At 63.6% G+C, this 17,878-nt stretch overlaps 2 protein-coding genes and 1 long non-coding RNA gene across 8 annotated transcripts; 2 read left to right on the top strand and 1 right to left on the bottom strand.

Annotated features, from left to right (window-relative positions):
* Positions 1-963: 963 nt before the first annotated feature.
* CCHCR1 (coiled-coil alpha-helical rod protein 1) lies at positions 964-8,462 on the bottom strand. The gene is made up of 15 exons (XM_084501291.1): positions 8,452-8,462; positions 7,541-7,576; positions 7,373-7,433; positions 6,759-7,053; positions 5,723-5,803; positions 4,749-4,886; positions 4,564-4,674; positions 3,641-3,726; positions 2,774-2,886; positions 1,945-2,008; positions 1,799-1,863; positions 1,635-1,675; positions 1,455-1,497; positions 1,135-1,231; positions 964-1,015 (listed from the first exon to the last, which is right to left on the bottom strand). The coding sequence occupies exons 2-14, from the start codon at positions 7,566-7,568 to the stop codon at positions 1,146-1,148; spliced, it is 1,212 nt and encodes a 403-aa protein (XP_084357417.1). The 5' UTR covers positions 7,569-7,576; positions 8,452-8,462; the 3' UTR covers positions 964-1,015; positions 1,135-1,145.
* Positions 8,463-8,711: 249 nt separating this feature from the next.
* On the top strand, positions 8,712-17,870 carry LOC311425271 (uncharacterized protein). 4 transcript variants are annotated; one of them, XM_084500942.1, is made up of 6 exons: positions 8,712-8,756; positions 12,048-12,102; positions 12,236-12,341; positions 13,487-13,548; positions 14,947-15,329; positions 17,300-17,870. In XM_084500942.1, exons 5-6 carry the CDS (start codon positions 14,948-14,950, stop codon positions 17,719-17,721), a joined length of 804 nt encoding a protein of 267 aa, XP_084357068.1. In that variant the 5' UTR covers positions 8,712-8,756; positions 12,048-12,102; positions 12,236-12,341; positions 13,487-13,548; position 14,947; the 3' UTR covers positions 17,722-17,870. The 4 variants fall into 4 exon arrangements, with proteins under 4 accessions (XP_084357068.1, XP_084357070.1, XP_084357071.1 ...); XM_084500944.1 differs by lacking the exon at positions 13,487-13,548; XM_084500945.1 differs by lacking the exons at positions 8,712-8,756; positions 12,048-12,102; positions 12,236-12,341; positions 13,487-13,548 and adding exons at positions 13,974-14,634; positions 14,683-14,794 and having other exon boundaries at positions 14,878-15,329.
* On the top strand, positions 15,343-15,816 carry LOC311425272. Of its 3 annotated transcripts, none has more exons than XR_014686275.1 (2): positions 15,343-15,496; positions 15,651-15,816. It is a non-coding gene; the product is annotated as an uncharacterized lncRNA (long non-coding RNA). The 3 variants fall into 3 exon arrangements; XR_014686276.1 differs by having other exon boundaries at positions 15,343-15,506; XR_014686277.1 differs by having other exon boundaries at positions 15,343-15,598.
* Positions 17,871-17,878: the final 8 nt, after the last annotated feature.

The raw sequence follows: 17,878 nt of genomic DNA, 5'->3' as shown, positions 1-17,878 counted from the left end.
GGCATAGGGACAGGGGAAGGTGTGGGAGGGGACATGGGGACAAGGGGAGGACATAGGTGGCATGGGGACATGGAGGGCATGGGGACAGGAAGGCACGGGAGTGGGTATGGGGACGTGGGGGGGTTATGGGGACACAGGAAGACATGGGGATTGTGTGGGGACACAGGAAGATATGGGGACGTACTGGGGCCCTGCTCCAGCTTCCACGGAGGAAAGGGGGACTTCAAAAGGATGACGACATGGGGACACAGGGGGACATGGGGACATGGGGTTACAGGAAGATGGGGACATGGGGACACGGAGGGGGGCGTGGGGAGGCAGTGGCATGGGGGGGTTACGTGGAGACATGGGGCATGGGGACATGTTGGTGTGGGGACACGGGGGCTGTGGGGGACACACACGGACACGGGGGGGACATGGGGGTGGCTGTGGGGCTGCGGCACGGTGACACGGGGCACAAAGGGACTGCTTTGCCCCAGCCCCCATCTGGTGGGGGTTGGCCCCATTTTGAGGGGATTTGTCCCCATTTTGGGGTCCGATTCCGGTTTCCGGTTCGCTGTGGGGACAGTGAGGCGCCCGGCTGGGTCGCCATGGCAACGGGCGCCATGTTCCCGGCGTCGCCATGGCAACGGGCGCCATGTTCCCCATGCCCCCATGGCAACGGGCGCCATGTTCCCGCTGTCGCCATGGCAACGGGGCCTACTGCAGGCCCTGGGGGGACCCCGATGTCCCCATGGGGTCCCCCGTGTCCCCTCGTGTCCCTCATCGCCCTCAGGGCCAGTCCTGTACCCCCCAAGACCCTCCTGTCCCCCTTGGGGACACCAGTGTGACCCCCCAGACCCCCCTGTCCCCCTCGGGGACATGCCACCTCCCCGCCACGTCCCCGCTTTGCCACCCTAAACCACGGGGACATTCCTGTCCCTGTCCCCAAGCGCCACCCCCACAAGGACACGGGGCCACCAGCAGCGTCACAGCTTTTAATGAGCCCAAACGGTGCAAAAAAGGGACAAAAAACCTGTGAAATCCAAATAAAATCACTCGTTGGGGGCAGCAAGAGCCAGCGTGTGACAGGGCCTGGGGGTGGCACTGTCACCTGGGAGGTGACAACATGGGGGGGGGGGGGGAGACACTCACCTGGACACCACTCAAGGGGGGTCCCCGATGTCCCCATCGTCCCCAAGGATGGCGGCACCCAGGGCCTGCAGCTGTGTCACGAGGGAGCCCAGCGCCGCTGGGGAAGGGGACATTAGGGGGGACAGGAAGGGACACTGGGGTGGGGGGGACACCAAGACACTGCGGGGGACATTTGGGTGCTGGGGGGAGGGGGGGCAGGACGTTTTTTGGGGACATTTGGGAGTGGGGGGGGGGGTACACATGGGGACACCTGTGGAGATGGGGACATGGGGACACTGTGGGGGGACACATGGGGACACCATGGGGGACACTGGACCTACCTCTGCCAGGGGGGACGCTCGTCCTGTCCCCACAGGGGGTGGCCTGGTCAGGGAACAAGGGGGGTCATTGTGGGGACACTGTGGGGACAGCAGCCACCCCTGTCCCCAAGCCCACCCCACACACCCCGTGTCCCCTCCCCACATCTCCAGCCCCCCCCCAGTGTCCCCTCCCTGTGTCACCTCGTCCCGTGTCACCTCATCCCGTGTCACCTCGTCCAGCCCTGTGGGGACAGGGACATGCCACCACGGGGACACGGCAGGGGACATGGCTGCCACTCATCTCAGGTGACACCGGGTCCCCCAAAGTGTCCCCAAAAAAGTGTCCCCAAAGTGTCCCCGCTCACCGCTGCGCCGGAGCTCGGGTGTCCCCGCAGGCAGACGGGCTCCTCCTGTCACCTCGGCCACCAGGCTGGGGACAGGGCCACCGTGTCACCCTCGGAGTCCCCAAAAACAGGGCCCCCCCCCCGGTGTCCCCCTGCCCCTCACTCACTTGTCACCCGCCGGCTCCTGCTGCCACCGCAGCCGGTCCAGGGCCACCAGCGGGGCCACCAGCCCTGGGGACAAGGGACAGGGTGACGCTGGCTGCCCGCAGGGTGATGGCCACCCGAGGGGGGTGACGGTGACACTGGAGCCACACGGGACCACCACGGCCATGTCCCCGTCCCGTCCTTGTGTCCCTGTGGCCCTGTGTCCCCATCCATGTCCCCAACCTGTGTCCTTGTCCCCATGTCCCCATCCTCACCCCCATCCCATGTCCTTGTCCCCATGTCCCCAGTCCATATCCTTGTCCCCACCCCATGCCCCTGTCACCTCCCCACGTCCCTGTCCCCATGTCCCTGTCCCCTTCTGGTTGTCCCCATCCTTGTCCCCAACCCACATCCTTGTCCCCTCCTTGTTGTCCCTATGTCCCCAACCTTGTCCCCAACCCATATCCCTGTCCCCTTCTGGTTGTCCCCACGTCCCCAGCCTTGTCCCCACCCCATATCCCTGTCCCCACCCCATATCCCTGTCCCCATGTCCCCAACCTTGTCCCCATCCTATATCCCTGCCCCCAGTCCATGTCTCTGTCACCCTTCCACCTCCCTGTCCCCTTCTGGTTGTCCCCATGTCCCCATTCTTGTCCCCACCCCATGTCCCTGTCCCCTCCCCTTGTCCCTTTGTCCCCATCCTTGTACTTGTCCCCCTCCCCTTGTCCCCGTGTCCCCATGCTCCCTCCCCATGCCCCCCTGTCCCCAACCCCACCCCCCCCCCGTCCCCATGTCCCCGCCCCGCTGTCCCCATGTCCCCAATCCCCTGTCCCCGTGTCCCCGTCCCCTCACCCCGCAGGACCCGCAGCCGCCGCCCCGCGCGCTGCAGGCGGGCGCTGAGGCCACCCAAGGCCCCGGTGGCCGCTGTCACCGCGGCCTCGCGCCCTGTCACCGCCACCGCCAGCCTGGGGACAGGGACAGGGACAGGGCTCAGCGCCCCCAGTGCCTCCCAGTCCATCCCAGTTACCCCCCCAGTGCTGCCTAGCCCATCCCAGTCCCCCCCCCGTCCCTCCCAGCTCCCCTCCAGTCCCTCCCAGTTCATCCCAGTTCCCCCCCCAGTCCCTCCCAGTACCCCCAGTGGTCCCCAGCCCCTCCCAGTTCCCCCCAGTCCACCCCAGTTCCCCCCTCCAATGGTCCCTAGCCCATCCCAGTTCCCCCCCGTCCCTCCCAGTTCCCCTCCAGTCCCTCCCAGTTCATCCCAGTTCCACCCCCAGTGCCAACAAGCAGTCCCCAGCACACCCCGGTTCCCCCCCCAGTCCCTCCCAGTGCCTCCCAGTGCCACCAAGTGGTCCCCAGCCCCTCCCAGTTCCCCCCAGTCCACCCCAGTTACCCCCCCAGTGGTCCCTAGCCCATCCCAGTTCCACCCTGTCCTTCCCAGTTCCTCTCCAGTCCCTCCCAGTTCCCTCCCAGCATCCCCTCAGCGCCATCAAGTGGTCCCCAGCCCCTCCCAGTTTCCCCCCAGTCCCTCCCAGTCTCTCCCAGTGCCCCCAGGTGGTCCCCAGCCCCTCCCAGTTTCCTCCCAGTTTTCCCCCATCCCTCCCAGTTCCCCTCCAGTCCCTCCCAGTCCATCTTAGTTCCCTCCCAGCATTCACCCAGTGTTCCCCAGCCCCTCCCAGTCCCTCCCAGTTTCCCTCCAGTCCCTCCCAGTGCTCCCAGTACCTGGCGACCGCCTGGGCCAGTCCCCCCAGTGCCTCCTCGGCCGCCTCCGCCCGGCCCCGCTGCTGCGCCACCTCCTGCGCCAGGCGCTGGGACCAGTGCCACCGCGTCCCCAAGGTGTCCCCAAACCACCCCCCAGGTCCCCAGCAGGTCCCTGCTGTGTGTCCCCCCCCCGGCGCCCCCTGGGATGTCCCCAGTGTCCCCAACATGTCCCCAAGTGTCCCCAACACATCCCCATGTGTCCCCAACATGACCCCAGTGCCCCCAACCATGTCCCCAAGTGTCCCCAAGCACGTCCCCAGTGTCCCCAACATGCCCCCAGTGTCCCCAATGATGTCCCCATGTGTCCCCAACACGTCCCCATGTGTCCCTAACACGTCCCCAGTGCCCCCAAACATGTCCCCAAGTGTCCCCAAGCACCCCCAACATGACCCCAGCGTCCCAAACACGACCCCAATGTCCCCAAGCACGTCCCCAGTGTCCCCAACACGTCCCCAACACGACCCCAGTGTCCCCAAGAATGTCCCCAAGTGTCCCCAACACATCCCCAAGCACTCCCAACATGACCCCAGTGTCCCCAAGCATGTCCCCAAGTGTCCCCAAGACATCCCCAGTGCCCCCAACCATGTCCCCAATGTCCCCAACACATCCCCAGTGTCCCCAAGCATGTCCCCAAGTGTCCCCAAGCACCCCCAACATGACCCCAGTGTCCCCAAGGATGTCCCCATGTGTCCCCAACACACCCCAATGTCCCCAACATGCCCCCAGCGCCCCCCACACGCCCCCAGCGCCCCCCAAACCCCCCCCCAGCTCCCCATTCCCCAACACCCTCCCCCAGTATCTCCCCCCCCCACCCCTCCCCGTGTCCCCCCACCCCTCCCCGTGTCCCCACGCCCCCACCCCGTGTCCCCGTGTCCCCCCCTGACCTCGGCCTCCCTCCGCAGCAGCTCGGCGCCGGCCTCCCTCTCGCGCAGCCTCAGCTCCAGCCTCGCCCCCCGCCGCCTCCCCGCCGCCACCTCCGCCCCCAGCGCCCCCACCTGCGAAAAGAGGGGGGGTCAGGGGGTGTCCCCAACCCCCGGGGGGGGGACAGGGGACACGGGGGGACACCCACCTGCGCCCGCAGCCCCCTCTGAGCCTCCTCCTGCGCCCGCAGCTGCACCAGGAGGGCGAAGACCTTGGAGCGCCAGCGCCCCAGCAGCGCCCGCAGCCGGGGGGGGGCCACGGCCAAAGGAGCCCCGGGGGGGGGCAGCTGGGGGGTAAAAGGGGTGAGGGGGGGGTTAAGGGGGTTTTGGGGGGGTTTTGGGGGGAGTTTGGGGCACCCGGAGTGCCCACGGTTTGCAGGAGGGAACCCCAAAGTGCCCCCCCCCCCCCAGAACAGGGTGGGGGCATAAAGAAGCCCCCAACACCCCAAGGCCCCCCCACGACACCCCAAGGTCCCCCCCATGATGCCCAAGAGCCACCCCCAGTCCCCCAAAGCCCTGCCCGTACCCCAAAGCCGCCCCCCAGCACCCCAAAAGCCCCCAAAGCCCCCCCATGCCACCCCAAAGCCCCCCCCAGCAACCCTCTGACACTCCACAGCCCCCCCCCAGCAACCCAAAAGCCCCCAAAGACCCCCCCATACCACCCCAAAGCCCCCCCAAAGCACTCCACAGCCCCCCCAGCACCCCTCCACCACCCCAAAGCCCCCCCAGCACCACCCCAACACCCCCCAGAGCCTCCCCAGCACCCTTCCAGCACCCCAAAGACCCCCCAGCACCCCAAAAGCCCCCAAAGCCCCCACACACTACCCCAAAGACCCCCCCCCCGGCATCCCAAAGCCCCCCCCAGCAACCCTACAGCAGCCCAAAGACCCCCTCCACCACCCCAAGCCCCCCCATACCACCCCAAAGCCCCCCCAAAGCACTCCACAGCCCCCCCCCAGCACCCCTCCAGCACCCCAAAGCCCCCCCTAGAACCTCAAAATCCCCCTCCCAGCACCCCAAAGCCCCACCCCAAGCACCCCAAAGCCCCCCCAGCACCTCAAAATCCCCCCCCCAGCCCCCCAAAGCCCCCCCCGGCCCCCCAACCCCCCCCCCAGCCCCCCACCTCTCGCTCCAGCTCGCGCTCCTGCAGGGCCAGGATGTGGCTCAGGGCGCTGAGCCGGGCCTGGAGCAGCTCCGGGGCCTGCTGGGGGGGACAGGGGGGGGACAGGGGGACATTGTGGGGACACCATGGGGACACTGGGCATGGGGACATTGTGGGGACATTGTGGGGACACTGGGTATGGGGACATGGCAGGGACACTGTGGGGACATGGGGGATATTGTGGGGACGTCCTGGGGATACTAGGAATGGGGACACGCTGGGGACATTTTGGGGACATTGTGGGGACATCATGGGGATGGGGGGACACAGGGGGGGACAGGGGGACATTGTGGGGACGTCCTGGGGACAGGGGTATGGTGACACGGTGGGGACACCGTGAGGACTGGGGGATATTGTGGGGACACCACAGGGATAGGGGGACATGGGGACATTGTGGGGACATCCTGGGGACACTAGGTATGGGGATATGGTGGGGACACCGTGGCGACACCATGGGGATGGGGGGACACGGGGGGGGATATGGGGACATTGTGGGGACGTTCTGGGGACACGGGTATGGGGACATGGTGGAGAGACCGTGGGGACACCATGTGGATGGGGGGACGTATTGGGGACATTGTGGGGACATCCTGGGGACACTGGGTATGGGGACATGGCAGGGACACTGTGGGGACATGGGGACATCAGATATAGGGACACTGTGGGGACATCCTGGGGACACTGGGCATGGGGACATGGTGGGGACACCGTGGGGACACCATGGGGATGGGGGGACACGGGGGGGACAGGGGGACATTGTGGGGACACCACGGGGGCGGGGGGACACAGGGACATTGTGGGGACACCGCGGGGACACCATGGGGACATCATGGGGATGGGGGACATGGGGACATTGTGGGGACCCCACGGGGGTGGGGGGACATGGGGGGGACATGGGGGGGACATGGGGACACTGCGGGGCCGCCAGGGGGCGGGGGGACACGGGGACATTGTGGGGACAGGGCCACCAGCAGGGGGCGCCCCCCCCCCAACTCACCTCCCCCGCAGGTGGCTCCTGGCCAGGCCCCGCCCCCTCTGCCTGGCCCCGCCCCCTTTCTGCTCCAAGCTCCGCCTCCAGGCTCTGGCTCCGCCTCTTCTCAGCTTCAAGCTCCGCCCCCAGGGCTTGGCTCCGCCTCCTCTCGGCTTCAAGCTCCGCCTCCAAAGCCTGGCTCCGCCTCCTCTCAGCATCAAGCTCTGCCCCCAGGGCTTGGCCACGCCTCTTCTCAGCCTCAAGCTCCGCCCCCAGGGTTTGGCTCCGCCTCCTCTCCGCCTCAAGCTCCGCCTCCAGGGACCTGCTGAAGGGACTCAGGGCCAGGCTCTGGGGCTTACTGGGAGCACTGGGAGGTTACTGGGAGCAGTGGGAGCTACTGGGAGAACTGGGTGATGGTGTCAGTGCTTACTGGGAGAGGAGCCAGGTTACTGGGAGCACTGGGAGCTACTGGGACCGCGAAAGCACGTTAAGAACAGAGCCTGGGGGGGCAACTGGTGATACTGGAGTGATACTGGGAAGGGGCTGTGGAGAGCACTGGGGGCTACTGGAAACCCTGGGGAGAAACTGGGTGATTACTGGGAGGTTACTGGGAGAACTGGGAGGTTACTGGGAGGACTTACCTGGTACTGGGGCCAGGGGGGCGGAGCACGAAGTGTGACGGGGGGACGAGGCCCCACAGACCTGGGGGGGGACAGGGGGTGGCACCACGCGACCAGTGCTCACCAGTACCCACCAGTACCTCCCAGCACCCACCAGTACCTCCCAGTACCCACCAGTACACCCAGTACCTGGCGGCTCCGGGGGACCCTCAGCCATGGCACCTGCTGGGGGGCGACACTCCCAGTAAGTCCCAGTTCCCCCAGCTCAGGCCTGCTCGCCCCTGCACAGTCCCAGTACCCAGCCCCAGTAGCTCCCAGTAACTCCCAGTAACTCCCAGTGGCTCCTCATATCCCTCTCCCATAGCTCCCAGTACCCCCAGTGGCTCCCAGTAACTGCCCCCCACGCTCCCACTGCCTCCCAGTATCCCCCAGTACCTACCAGCATTCCCACACACACTCCCAGTACCTCCCAGTATCCCCTCACTCACTCCCAGTAACTCCCAGTAACCACCCCCAAAGGCTCCCAGTACCTCCCAGTGGCCCCCAGTTCCCCACCAAACGGCTCCCAGTACCACCCAGTACCTTCCAGTATCGCCCTGTACCTTCCCGTAACCGCTCCCCACGGCCCCACTGCCTCCCAGTGGCTCCCGGTTCCCCCCTCAGAGGCTCCCAGTGCCTCCCAGTATTCCCAGTGACTCCCAGTATCGCCTCACTCTCTCCCAGTAACTCCCAGTAACCACTCCCCATGCCCCCACTGCCTCCCAGTGGCTCCCAGTTCCCGCCTCAGAGGCTCCCAGTACCTCCCAATATCCCCCAGTGACTCCCAGTATCCCCCCGCTCTCTCCCAATAACTCCCAGTAACTGCTCCCCATGCCCCCACTGGTTCCCAGTGGCTCCCAGTTCCCCCCTCAGAGGCTCCCAGTGCCTCCCAGTATCCCCCAGTGACTCACAGTATCCCCCATTGGCTCCCAGTATCACCCAGTACCTCCCAGTATCCCCTCACTCGCTCCCAGTAACTCCCAGTAACCGCTCCCCACGCCCCCAGTAGCTCCCAGTTCCCCCCTCGGAGGCTCCCAGTGCTTCCCAGTGCTTCCCAGTACCTCCCAGTACACCCCAGTACCCCCCCAGCCGCGCACTGCACGCCGGGAACGCGCCCCCACCGCCTCTCTCCCGCTCCTGGCGGCGCAGCCAATCAGCGCGCGGAACGGCAGAAAGTGCCCGCCCCCAGCCCCGTCGGCGGGAAAGAGGCAGCCAATGAGAGGCAGAGAGGCGGGGCGGAGGCCCGGCCTCCCAGCCGGCCAATCGGCAGCGCCCGCTGGGATTGGCACGGGCGGGGGCCAATCAGAGCTCGAGGGGCGGAGCCGGCGTGAACGTGGCGCTGAGGGGGAAAATGGCGGTGCTGGGGGTAAAGGGGGGGGTAAAAGGGGGGAAAATGGGGGCAAATAGGGGGTAAATGGGGGCAAATAGGGGGAAAATGGGGGCAAATAGGGGGTAAATTGGGGTAAAAAGGGACCTGAGGGGGGTAAAAGGGGACCTGAGGAGGGTAAATGGTGGTAAAAGGGGGTAAACAAGGAGTCTGAGGGGGGTAAATGGGGGCCCTGGGGGGCAAATGGGGGCCCTGGGGGGTAAATGGGGGCAATGGGGGGGTTAAAGGGTGTCGGGGGGGTAAATGAGGGCAAATAGGGGGCTAAAAGGGGACCTGAGGGGGATAAATGGGGGTAAATGGGGGCCGTAGGGGGGTAAAAGGGGACCTGAGGGGGGCAATTGGGGGGTAAATGGGGACTATAGAGGGCTAAAAGGGGACCTGAGGGGGGTAAATGGTGGTAAAAGGGGGTAAACAGGGGGTCTGAGGGGGGTAAATAGGGGCCTAGGGGGGTAAATGGGGGCCATGGAGGATAAATAGTGGTAATTGGGGGGGATAAATAGTGGCAATTGAGGGGTAAATGGGGGCCTGGGGGGATAAATAGGGGTAAATGGGGGGTCTGAGGGGAGTAAAAGGGAGTCGGGGGGGAGTAAATACGGGTTTGGGGTGGCAAATAGGGGTAAATGGGGGCCTAGTGGCGTAAATAGGGATAAATGGGGGTCTTAGGGGAGTAAAAGGGAGTTTGGGGGGGATAAATAGGGGCCTGGGTGGGGTAAATGGGGGCCCTGGTGGATAAATAGGGGTAAATGGGGGTCTGAGGGCGTAAAAGGGAGTCTTGGGGGGGGGAAAAATGGGGTCCTGAGGGAGTAACTGGGGGTCTGAGGGGGATAAATAGGGGCCTGGGTAGGGTAAATAGGGGTCGGGGGTTTGTAAATAGGGGCAAATGGAGGGTAAATGGGGGTCTGGGGGGATAAACAGGGGTAAATGGGGGTCTGAGGGGAGTAAAAGGGAGTCTGGGGGGGGTAAATGGGGTCCTGAGGGAGTAACTGGGGGTCTGAGGGGCGTAAATAGGGGCCCTTGGGGGGTAAATAGGGGCCCTGGGGGGTAAATAAGGGTAAATGGGGGTCTGAGAGGAGTAAAAGGGAGTCTGGGTGGGGTAAATAGGGTCCTGAGGGCGTAACTGGGGGTCTGAGGGGGGGAAATAAGGGTAACTGGGGGTCTGAGTAGGATAAAAGGGGCCCTGGAGGGGGTAGATGGGTCCTGAGGGAGGTAAAAGGGGACTTTAGGGGGGTAAATGAGGCCCTCGGGGGGGGTAAATGGGGGTCTAAGGGGGGTAACTGGGGGCAAATGGGAGGTAAAAGGGGGTGTGAGGGGGGTAAATGGGGGCCTGAGGGAGAGAAATGGGAATTTAAGGAGGGTAAAAGGGTCTTTGGGGGGTTAATGAGGCCCTGGGGGGGAAATGGGGGTCGGGGAGGGGGGAAATGAGGTGCCTGAGGGGGGTAAAAGAGGGCTCTGGGGAGGGAAATGGGGTCTGGGGGAGAAACAGGGGGGTCTGGGGGGGAAACTTGGGGCCTGAGGAGGGTAAAGAGGGGTTTTTGGGGGGGAATGGAGGTCTAAGGGGGGTAAATAGGGGAAAATGGGGGTCCAGAGGGAGTAATGGGGACCTGAGGGGGGTGAATGGGAACATGAGGGAGGTAAAGGGGGATTTTGAGGGTGTAAATGGGGTCTGAGAGGGGTAAATGGGGGCAAACGGGGGGTAAATGAGGGTCTGGTGGAGTTAATGGGGGTCTGAGGGGGGTACATAGGGGTAAATGGGGGGTCTGAGGGGGTAAGTAGGGGCAAATGGGGGGTTAATCGAGGTCTGAGGTGAGTAAAAGGAGGTCTGAGAGGGGAAAATAAGGGTAACTTGGGGGTCTGAGTAGGATAAAAGGGGCCCTGGAGGGGGTAGATGGGTCCTGAGGGAGGTAAGAGGGGACTTTAGGGGGGTAAATGAGGCCCTGGGGGGGTAAATGGGGGTCTAAGGGGGGTAACTGGGGGCAAGTGGGAGGTAAAAGGGGGTGTGAGGGGGGTAAATGGGGGCCTGAGGGGGGTAAAGGGGGATTTTGAGGGTGTAAATGGGGGTCTGAGAGGGGTAAATAGGGGCAAATGAGGGTCTGGGGGTGTTAATGGGGGTCTGAGGGGGTAAATAGGGGCAAATGGGGGGTTAATCGAGGTCTGGGGGGGGTAAATGGGGGTCTGAGGGGAGTAAAAGAGTTGGGGGGGGATAAATAGGGTCCTGAGGGAGTAACTGGGGGTCTGAGGGGGGGAAAATATGGGTAACTGGGGGTCTGAGTAGGATAAAAGGGGCCCTGGGGGGGGTAGATGGGTCCTGAGGGAGGTAAAAGGGGACTATAGGGGGGTAAATGGGGGTCTAAGGGGGGTAACTGGAGGCAAATGGGAGATAAAAGGGGGTCTGAGGGGGGTAAATGGGGGCCTGTGGGGGAGAAATGGGAATTTAAGGGGGGTAAAAGGGGTCTTTGGTGGGGGGTAATGGGGTCCGGGGGGGGAAATGGGGTGCCTGAGGGGGGATAAAAGGGCGCTCTGGGGAAGGAAATGAGGGTCTGGGGGGGAAATGGGGTGTCTGGGGGGAAACTTGGGGCCTGAGGAGGGTAAAGGGGGGGGGGATTGGGGGGTAAATGGGGCTCGGGGGGGATAAATGGGGGTCTAAAGGGGGTAAATAGGGGCAAATCGGGGTTAAATGGCGGTCCAGGGGAAGTAATGAGGGCCTGAGGGGGTAAATGGGGACCTGAGGGGGGTAAATGGAGATCTGAGGGGGTAAATAGGGGCAAATGGGGGGTAAAAGGGGGCTGGGGGGGGGGGGTAAAAGGGTTTGAGGGTGTAAGTGGGGGCCTGAGGGGGTAAATGGGGGGTCTGAGAGGGTTAAAGGGGTTTTCGGGGGGGTTAAATGAGGAGCCTGGGGGGGAAATGTGGGGTAAAAGGGGGTTCTGGGGGGCTAAATGAGGCCCTGGGGGGTAAATGGGGGTTCAAGGGGGAGAAATGGGTGGTCTGGGGGGGGTAAATAGGGGCAAATGGGGGCTTGAGAGGGTAAGTGGGGATTTAGGGGGGGAAATGGGGTCTCTGGGGGGGGGGAAATGGGGTGTCTGAAGGGGTCAAATAGGAGTCTGGGGGGTGAAATGGGGGCTTTGGGGGGTGAAACGGGGGTCCTGGGAGGGAATCGGGGTCCGGGGGGGGGGTTGTAACTGGGGTGTGGGGGTGTAACGGGGTCAGGGGGTGTAAATGGGGCCGGGGGGGGCAGTACCCGACCCCCCCCCCGTGACTCAGCCCCCTGCCCAGGTGCCGGCGCGGAGCTGTGGGTGCCACCACCATGGGGACAGCGCCGGGGACACAGGTGGGTGCTGGGGAGCCCCTGGGGGGGGTTTGGGGTCCCCCCCTGGGTCCCCAAGGAGCGCTCCCCACTGGGACCCCCCCCGATCCCACTGGGACCCCCCCTGATCCCACTGGGACCCCTCCCAATCCCACAGGGTGGCCCTGGTGGCAGCGATGGGGACGTTGGGGACACCGGTGACATCGGGGACACCCACAAGCTGAGGCCTGAGCAGCGTTGGGGCCACCTCTGCGTCCCTCCAGGTGAGTACAGACCAGTATGGCCCAGTTAAAACCAGTAAGAACCAGTAGGGACCAGTAAGGAGCTGTAGCACCAGTAGAAGACCCCGCAGACCAGTAAGAACCAGTAGGAGCGGGGGTAAACCCTATGGATGGACAGGGGAAGGTATGGGCTCCTCTGGCCAGTATGGACCAGTTTAGACCAGTAGGGATCTTGTTTTGTCCCCAAGTGTCTTTAGTGTGTCCTGATGGTGTCCCCAAGTGTCACCCCTGTGTCCTGAACGTGTCCCTAGTGTCCCCAGTGTCCCCTGAACATGTCCCCAAGTGTCCCCAGATGTCCCCAGTGTCCCCTGAATGTGTCCCTAGTGTCCCCAAGCATCCCCGAGTGTCCCCAAATGTCCCTGGTGTGTCCTGAATGTGTCCCCAAGCATCCCCCTTGTGTCCTGAACGTGTCCCCAAGCTTCCCCTGCATGTCCCCAAATGTCCCCGGTGTGTCCTGAACATGTCCCCAAGCATCCCCCGTGTCCCCAAGTGTCTCCAGTATCCCCTGAACGTGTCCCCTGTTGTCCCCAGTGTGCCCTGAATGTGTCCCCAAGCATCCCCAAGCATCCCCCTAGTGTCCTGAACATGTCCCCAAGTGTCCCCAAGCTTCCCCAGATGTCCCCGGTGTGTCCTGAATGTGTCCCTAGTGTCCCCAAGCATCCCCCCAGTGTCCCCAGCGTCCCCTGAATGTGTCCCCAAGTGCCCCCAAGCATCCCCTGCATGTCCCCAAGTGTCCCCAAGTGTCCCCAGCGTGTCCCAGCGTGCCCCCGTGTCCCCACCATGTCCTAATGGGGTTCCCCAATGTGTCCCCATCGGGTCCCGGGGGTGTCCCCAGTGGGACCCACAGGTCCCATCTCCGCACCAGCCAATGGGAGGCCCCGCTGGGGCAGATTGACAGCACCGACAGCCAATCAGCACTCACCGGGCGCGGCTGGGGTGGGGACGAGGGCCCTGGGGGGCAACTGGGGGGCCCTGGGGGCATCAGCAGGGCCCTGGGGGGCAAATTAGGGCCGGGGGGGGTCAGTGGGGCAGATGGGGGGCAAGTGGGGTCCTGGGGGGCGTGTGTGGGTGCAGGGGGGGGACAAAGTCCTGCCCCTGTCCCCCACGTGACGTGGCTACGTGGCCAGGAAGGTGACAAGGCAGCGCCAGGGGTGCCACCGCCCGCTTGGGGACGTTGCCAAGGGCACAGGTGGGTGCCAGGGGACACTTGGGGACCCTTGAGGGGGGGACCCCAAAGTGGGGGGGTGGCCCCCGGTGCTGGCGGCGCCGCGGGAAGGGGAAGTCGGCGACTTCCTGCGAGCGGGGACACCGCGGGGACACCGCGGGGACCCGTGCGGGTGCCAGCGCGTTGGTGGCACTCGTGGGGACACCGCTGGGCACCGTGGGGACATTGGGGGTCGGGGACCCCCCTGGGGGGTGACCCCACACGGGGACACTGGGTTCCTGCTCTTGGGGGTGTCCCCTCCGCGGTCCACGGGGTGGTGGCATTGTCACCGAGTGTCCGGGTGGGGACGTGGCCACGGGGACTTCGGTGTCACCCCCATGGACGTGGCCCTTCGGGGGTGCTGGGGGCCTCGGGGACACTCGGGGCACTTCTCTGGGGTTGTCCCTTTTGGGGCACATGGGGACCCAAGGAGGTGGCCCCAAGGAGATGTCCCCAAGGAGGTGGCCCCACATGGATACTCAGGTCCTGAAAGAGGTGTCCCCAACTGGACAGAAGTGTCCCCAAGGTGTCCCTGTGTGGACGCTGGGGTCCCCAAGAAGGTGTCCCCAAGGAGGTGTCCCCAAATGGACCCCGAGGTCCCTAAGAAGCTGTCCCCAAGGAGGTGTCTTCGCCTGGACCCTAAGGTCCCTAAGGAGATGTCCCCACGTGGACACTGGGGTCCGTGGGGCGGTGTCCCCAACTGGACAGATGTGTCCCCAAGGTGTCCTTATCTGGACACTGAGGTCCCCAAGGAGATGTCCCCAAATGGATAGAGTGTCCCCAAATATCCCCACCTGGATGCTGATGTCCTCAGGGCGGTGTCCCCAGCTGGACCTAGTGTCCCCAGGGTGTCCTTATCTGGATGCTGACGTCCCCAAGGAGGTGTCCCCAAGGAGGTGTCCCCAAATGGACCCCAAGGTCCCCAAGGAGGTGTCCCCAGCTGGACAGAGTGTCCCCAAGGTGTCCTTATCTTGACGCTGATGTCCCCATGGAGGTGTCCCCAAGGAGGTGTCCCCAGCTGGATAGAGTGTCCCCAGATATCTCCACCTGGACCCCGAGGTCCCCAAGGAGGTGTCCCCAAGGAGGTGTCCCCAAATGGACCCCGAGGTCCCCAAGGAGGTGTCCCCAGCTGGACAGAGTGTCCCCAAGGTGTCCTTATCTTGACACTGATGTCCCCATGGAGGTGTCCCCATGGAGGTGTCCCCAAATGGACCCCGAGGTCCCCAAGGAGGTGTCCCCAACTGGACAGAGTGTCCCCAAGGTGTCCTTATCTTGATGCTGATGTCCCCAAATGGATAGAGTGTCCCCAAGGAGATGTCCCCAACCGGACAGCCGTGTCCCCAAGATGCCCCCTCGCTAACCCTTTGTGTCCCCCCCCCCCAGGATGGCGTCCCCTCAGCTGCCCTCGGTGCTGGCCGCGGCCTCGACGGCCACCTCGCGGGGGCTGGAGGCGCTGGTGGGGCTGGCCAACGCGCTGGGCAAACCGGAGAAGATGCCGGAGGCACAGGTGGAGGCCGAGGAGGCGGCGGCGGAGGCCGAGGGGGTCCTGAAGAGGCTGAACGAGGCGCTGACGGCCGCGCTCAACGCCAGGGCGGTGGAGGAACCCGGGGTGGGGGCCAGGCGCATCTACAAGGTCATGGAGACCTTCGCCAACGCCAGAGTCCAGGAGCTGGAGCGGGAGCAGAAGCGGAACCAGCGGCAGAAGAAGCTGCTGGTGGTGCTGCGGAACGTCGCCCTGGGGCTGCTGCTCCTCTGCACCCCCCTGCGTGAGTACGGGCCGGGAGGAGCCAGTAGGAAGTGGTGGAAACCAGTAAGAAACGGGAGAGGCCAGTAAGGAACCAGTAAGAAACGGGAGAGGCCAGTAAGGAACCAGTAAAAAACGGTAGAGGCCAGTAAGGAACCAGTAAAAAACGGTAGAGGCCAGTAAGATCCAGTAAAGGCCAGTAAAAAAGTAGTATAAACCAGTAAGAAACTGGTAGAAACCAGTAAGAAGTCGTAGAAACCAATAAAAAACGGTAGAGGCTCATAAAATCCAGTAGAGGCCAGTAAAAGCCGGTAGAGGCCAGTAAAAAAGCAGTAAAAGCCAGTAAGGAACCAGTAAAAAAGCAGTAAAAGCCAGTAGAGGCCAGTAAAAAAGCAGTAAAAGCCAGTAAGGAACTGGTAGAAACCAGTAAGAAATAGTAGAGGCTAGTAAAAACCAGTAGAGGCCAGTAAAAAAGCAGTAAAAGCTGGTAGAGGTCAGTAAAAAAGCAGTAGGAACCAGTAAGGAACCAGTACAAAACAATAGAGGCTCGTAAAATCCAGTAGAGGCCAGTAAAAAAGCAGTAAAAGCCAGTAAGGAACCAGTAAAAAACAGTAGAGGCTCGTAAAAACCAGTAGAGGCCAGTTACAAAGCAGTAAAAGCCAGTGAGGAACTGGTAGGAACCAGTAAGAAGTCGTAGAAACCAGTAAAAAACGGTAGAGGCCAGTAAAAAAGCAGTAGGAACTGGTAGGAACCAGTAAGGAACTGATAGGAACCAGTAAGAGCCAGTAAGAAGTGGTAGAAACCAGTAAAAACTGGTGGAGGCTGGTAAGAGCCAGTAGAGGCCAGTAAAAAAGCAGTAAGGACTGATAGGAACCAGTACAAACCAGTAAAGGACTGGTAGGGAGTCCTTCAGGTCCATTTGGTTCACTGGTGCTGGTGGAGAGTGCTATGGCCCAGTAGGCACCAGTTCTGACCAGTAAGGAATCCTGCAAACCAGTAGGCTCTTCCCCTTTTTCTATTACGGACCAGTACGGGTGCCCTGCAGACCAGTTTAGACCAGTATACACTACTAGAGGTTAAGGAGAACTGTTGTAAACCAGTAAGGACCAGTACAGTCCAGTAAGAACCATTAGGTTTTATCCTGCCCTGACCAGTTTAGACCAGCAAGGAGCCCTACAGACCAGTAAGAACCGCTATAGACCAGTAGGAAGCAGTAGAGAGTTCCAGTATAGACCAGTGTAGACTCTCCTGTGCTCCCAGTATGGACCGGGGACACTGGGAAGAGGATACTGGGGAGGGGATGGGGGTACTGGGAAGGGGAGCAGGGGGTACTGGGAGGGGATCAGGGGACACTGGGGAGGGGCCCAGGGGCCAGTGGGAGGGGACAGGGGACACTGGGAGGGAACCAGAGGGTACTGGGAAGGGGACCAGGGGGTACTGGGAGGGGATCAAGGGACACTGGGGAGGGGATGGGGGCACTGGGAGGGGGACTGGGGGCACTGGGAGTGAACCAGAGGGTACTGGGAGGGGATGGGGACACTGGGAAGAGGATACTGGGAGGGGGGTGGGGGCACTGGGACAGGATGGGGACACCGCAAGGGGACAGGGACACTGGGAAGAGGATACTGGGAGGGGATGGGGGCACTGGGAGGGGGACCAGGGGACATAGGGAGGGGATCAAGGGACACTGGGAGGGAATGGGGACACGGGGAAGGGGATACTGGGAGGGTATAGGGACACTGGGACAGGATGGGGGCACCGGGAGGGGACAGGGACACTGGGAAGAGGACACTGGGGAGGGGATGGGGGCACTGGGAGGGGACTGGGGGGCACTGGGAGGGGGTCCAGGGGACCCCAGGACAGGCTGGGGACACTGGGAGGGAACTGGGGGGCACTGGGAGGGGGTCCAGGGGCCCCAATTCGGGGATGGGGACCCCGGGAACGCCACCAGGGGCCACCGTGTGCCACCCCCGTCCCTCCTTGTCCCCGCAGTGTCCTTCGACGCGGTGCGGGAGGCGCTGGGGGTGACGCAGGAGGGCCACCTCGTCCCCTGCCTGGCCACCGTCCTGCTGCTGTGCCAGGTGGCCACCTGGGCCACCGAGCGCTCCGGCCACCACCTGGCCACCGCCTTGGAGCAGCAGCATCACCAGGTCGCCCGCTACCACCACCTGGCCCACGCCGCCACCAGCCCCGATGCCATCCAGGTGGCCCTGAGGACGCTGGAGGAGGTGGCCAACCAGTTGCAGCAGCTACTGGGAGCACTGGAGGACGACCTGCAGGAGGCCCGCGGCTTCCCCGCCACCACCCGCGCCTTGGGGACGGCCGCGGTGGCCTTGGGGACGGTGACCCAGGACGAGGAGGGGCTGCGGAGGCTGGCACGGATGCTTCCCGGGGAGGTGGCGGGGCAGCCGTAGCCTCCCGGTGACCTTGGGGACAGCGGTGTCACCTATGGGGTGGCCTGGGGTCCCCCGGTCCTTTTTGGGGACGCTGAGGTGGCCTTTTGGGGGACGGTGGCGCTGTTGTTTGTCCCCTCGCCCCGATAAATAAATAAAGCTCAAGGGTGCGCCCAGG

The sequence above is a fragment of the Aythya ferina genome, assembly GCF_964211825.1.
Source record: "Aythya ferina genome assembly, chromosome: 30".
Taxonomy (NCBI): domain Eukaryota; kingdom Metazoa; phylum Chordata; class Aves; order Anseriformes; family Anatidae; genus Aythya; species Aythya ferina.
The sequence above is the reverse complement of the archived record's forward strand: the minus strand, read 5'-3'. Positions and strand labels throughout refer to the sequence as shown.

Excerpts from the sequence above, each read along its gene's own strand:
- CCHCR1 (XM_084501291.1), bottom strand. The coding sequence starts at position 7,568 with ATGGCTGAGGGTCCCCCGGAGCCGCCAG. Across the intron at positions 4,887-5,722 it reads AGCGCGAGCTGGAGCGAGAG|CTGCCCCCCCCCGGGGCTCC; the intron begins GTGGGGGGCTGG and ends TTTACCCCCCAG. Across the intron at positions 3,727-4,563 it reads TGCTGCGGAGGGAGGCCGAG|CGCCTGGCGCAGGAGGTGGC; the intron begins GTCAGGGGGGGA and ends CACTGGTCCCAG.
- LOC311425271 (XM_084500944.1), top strand. The coding sequence starts at position 14,948 with ATGGCGTCCCCTCAGCTGCCCTCGGTGCTGGCCGCGGCCTCGACGGCC. Across the intron at positions 15,330-17,299 it reads GCTCCTCTGCACCCCCCTGC|TGTCCTTCGACGCGGTGCGG; the intron begins GTGAGTACGGGC and ends TTGTCCCCGCAG.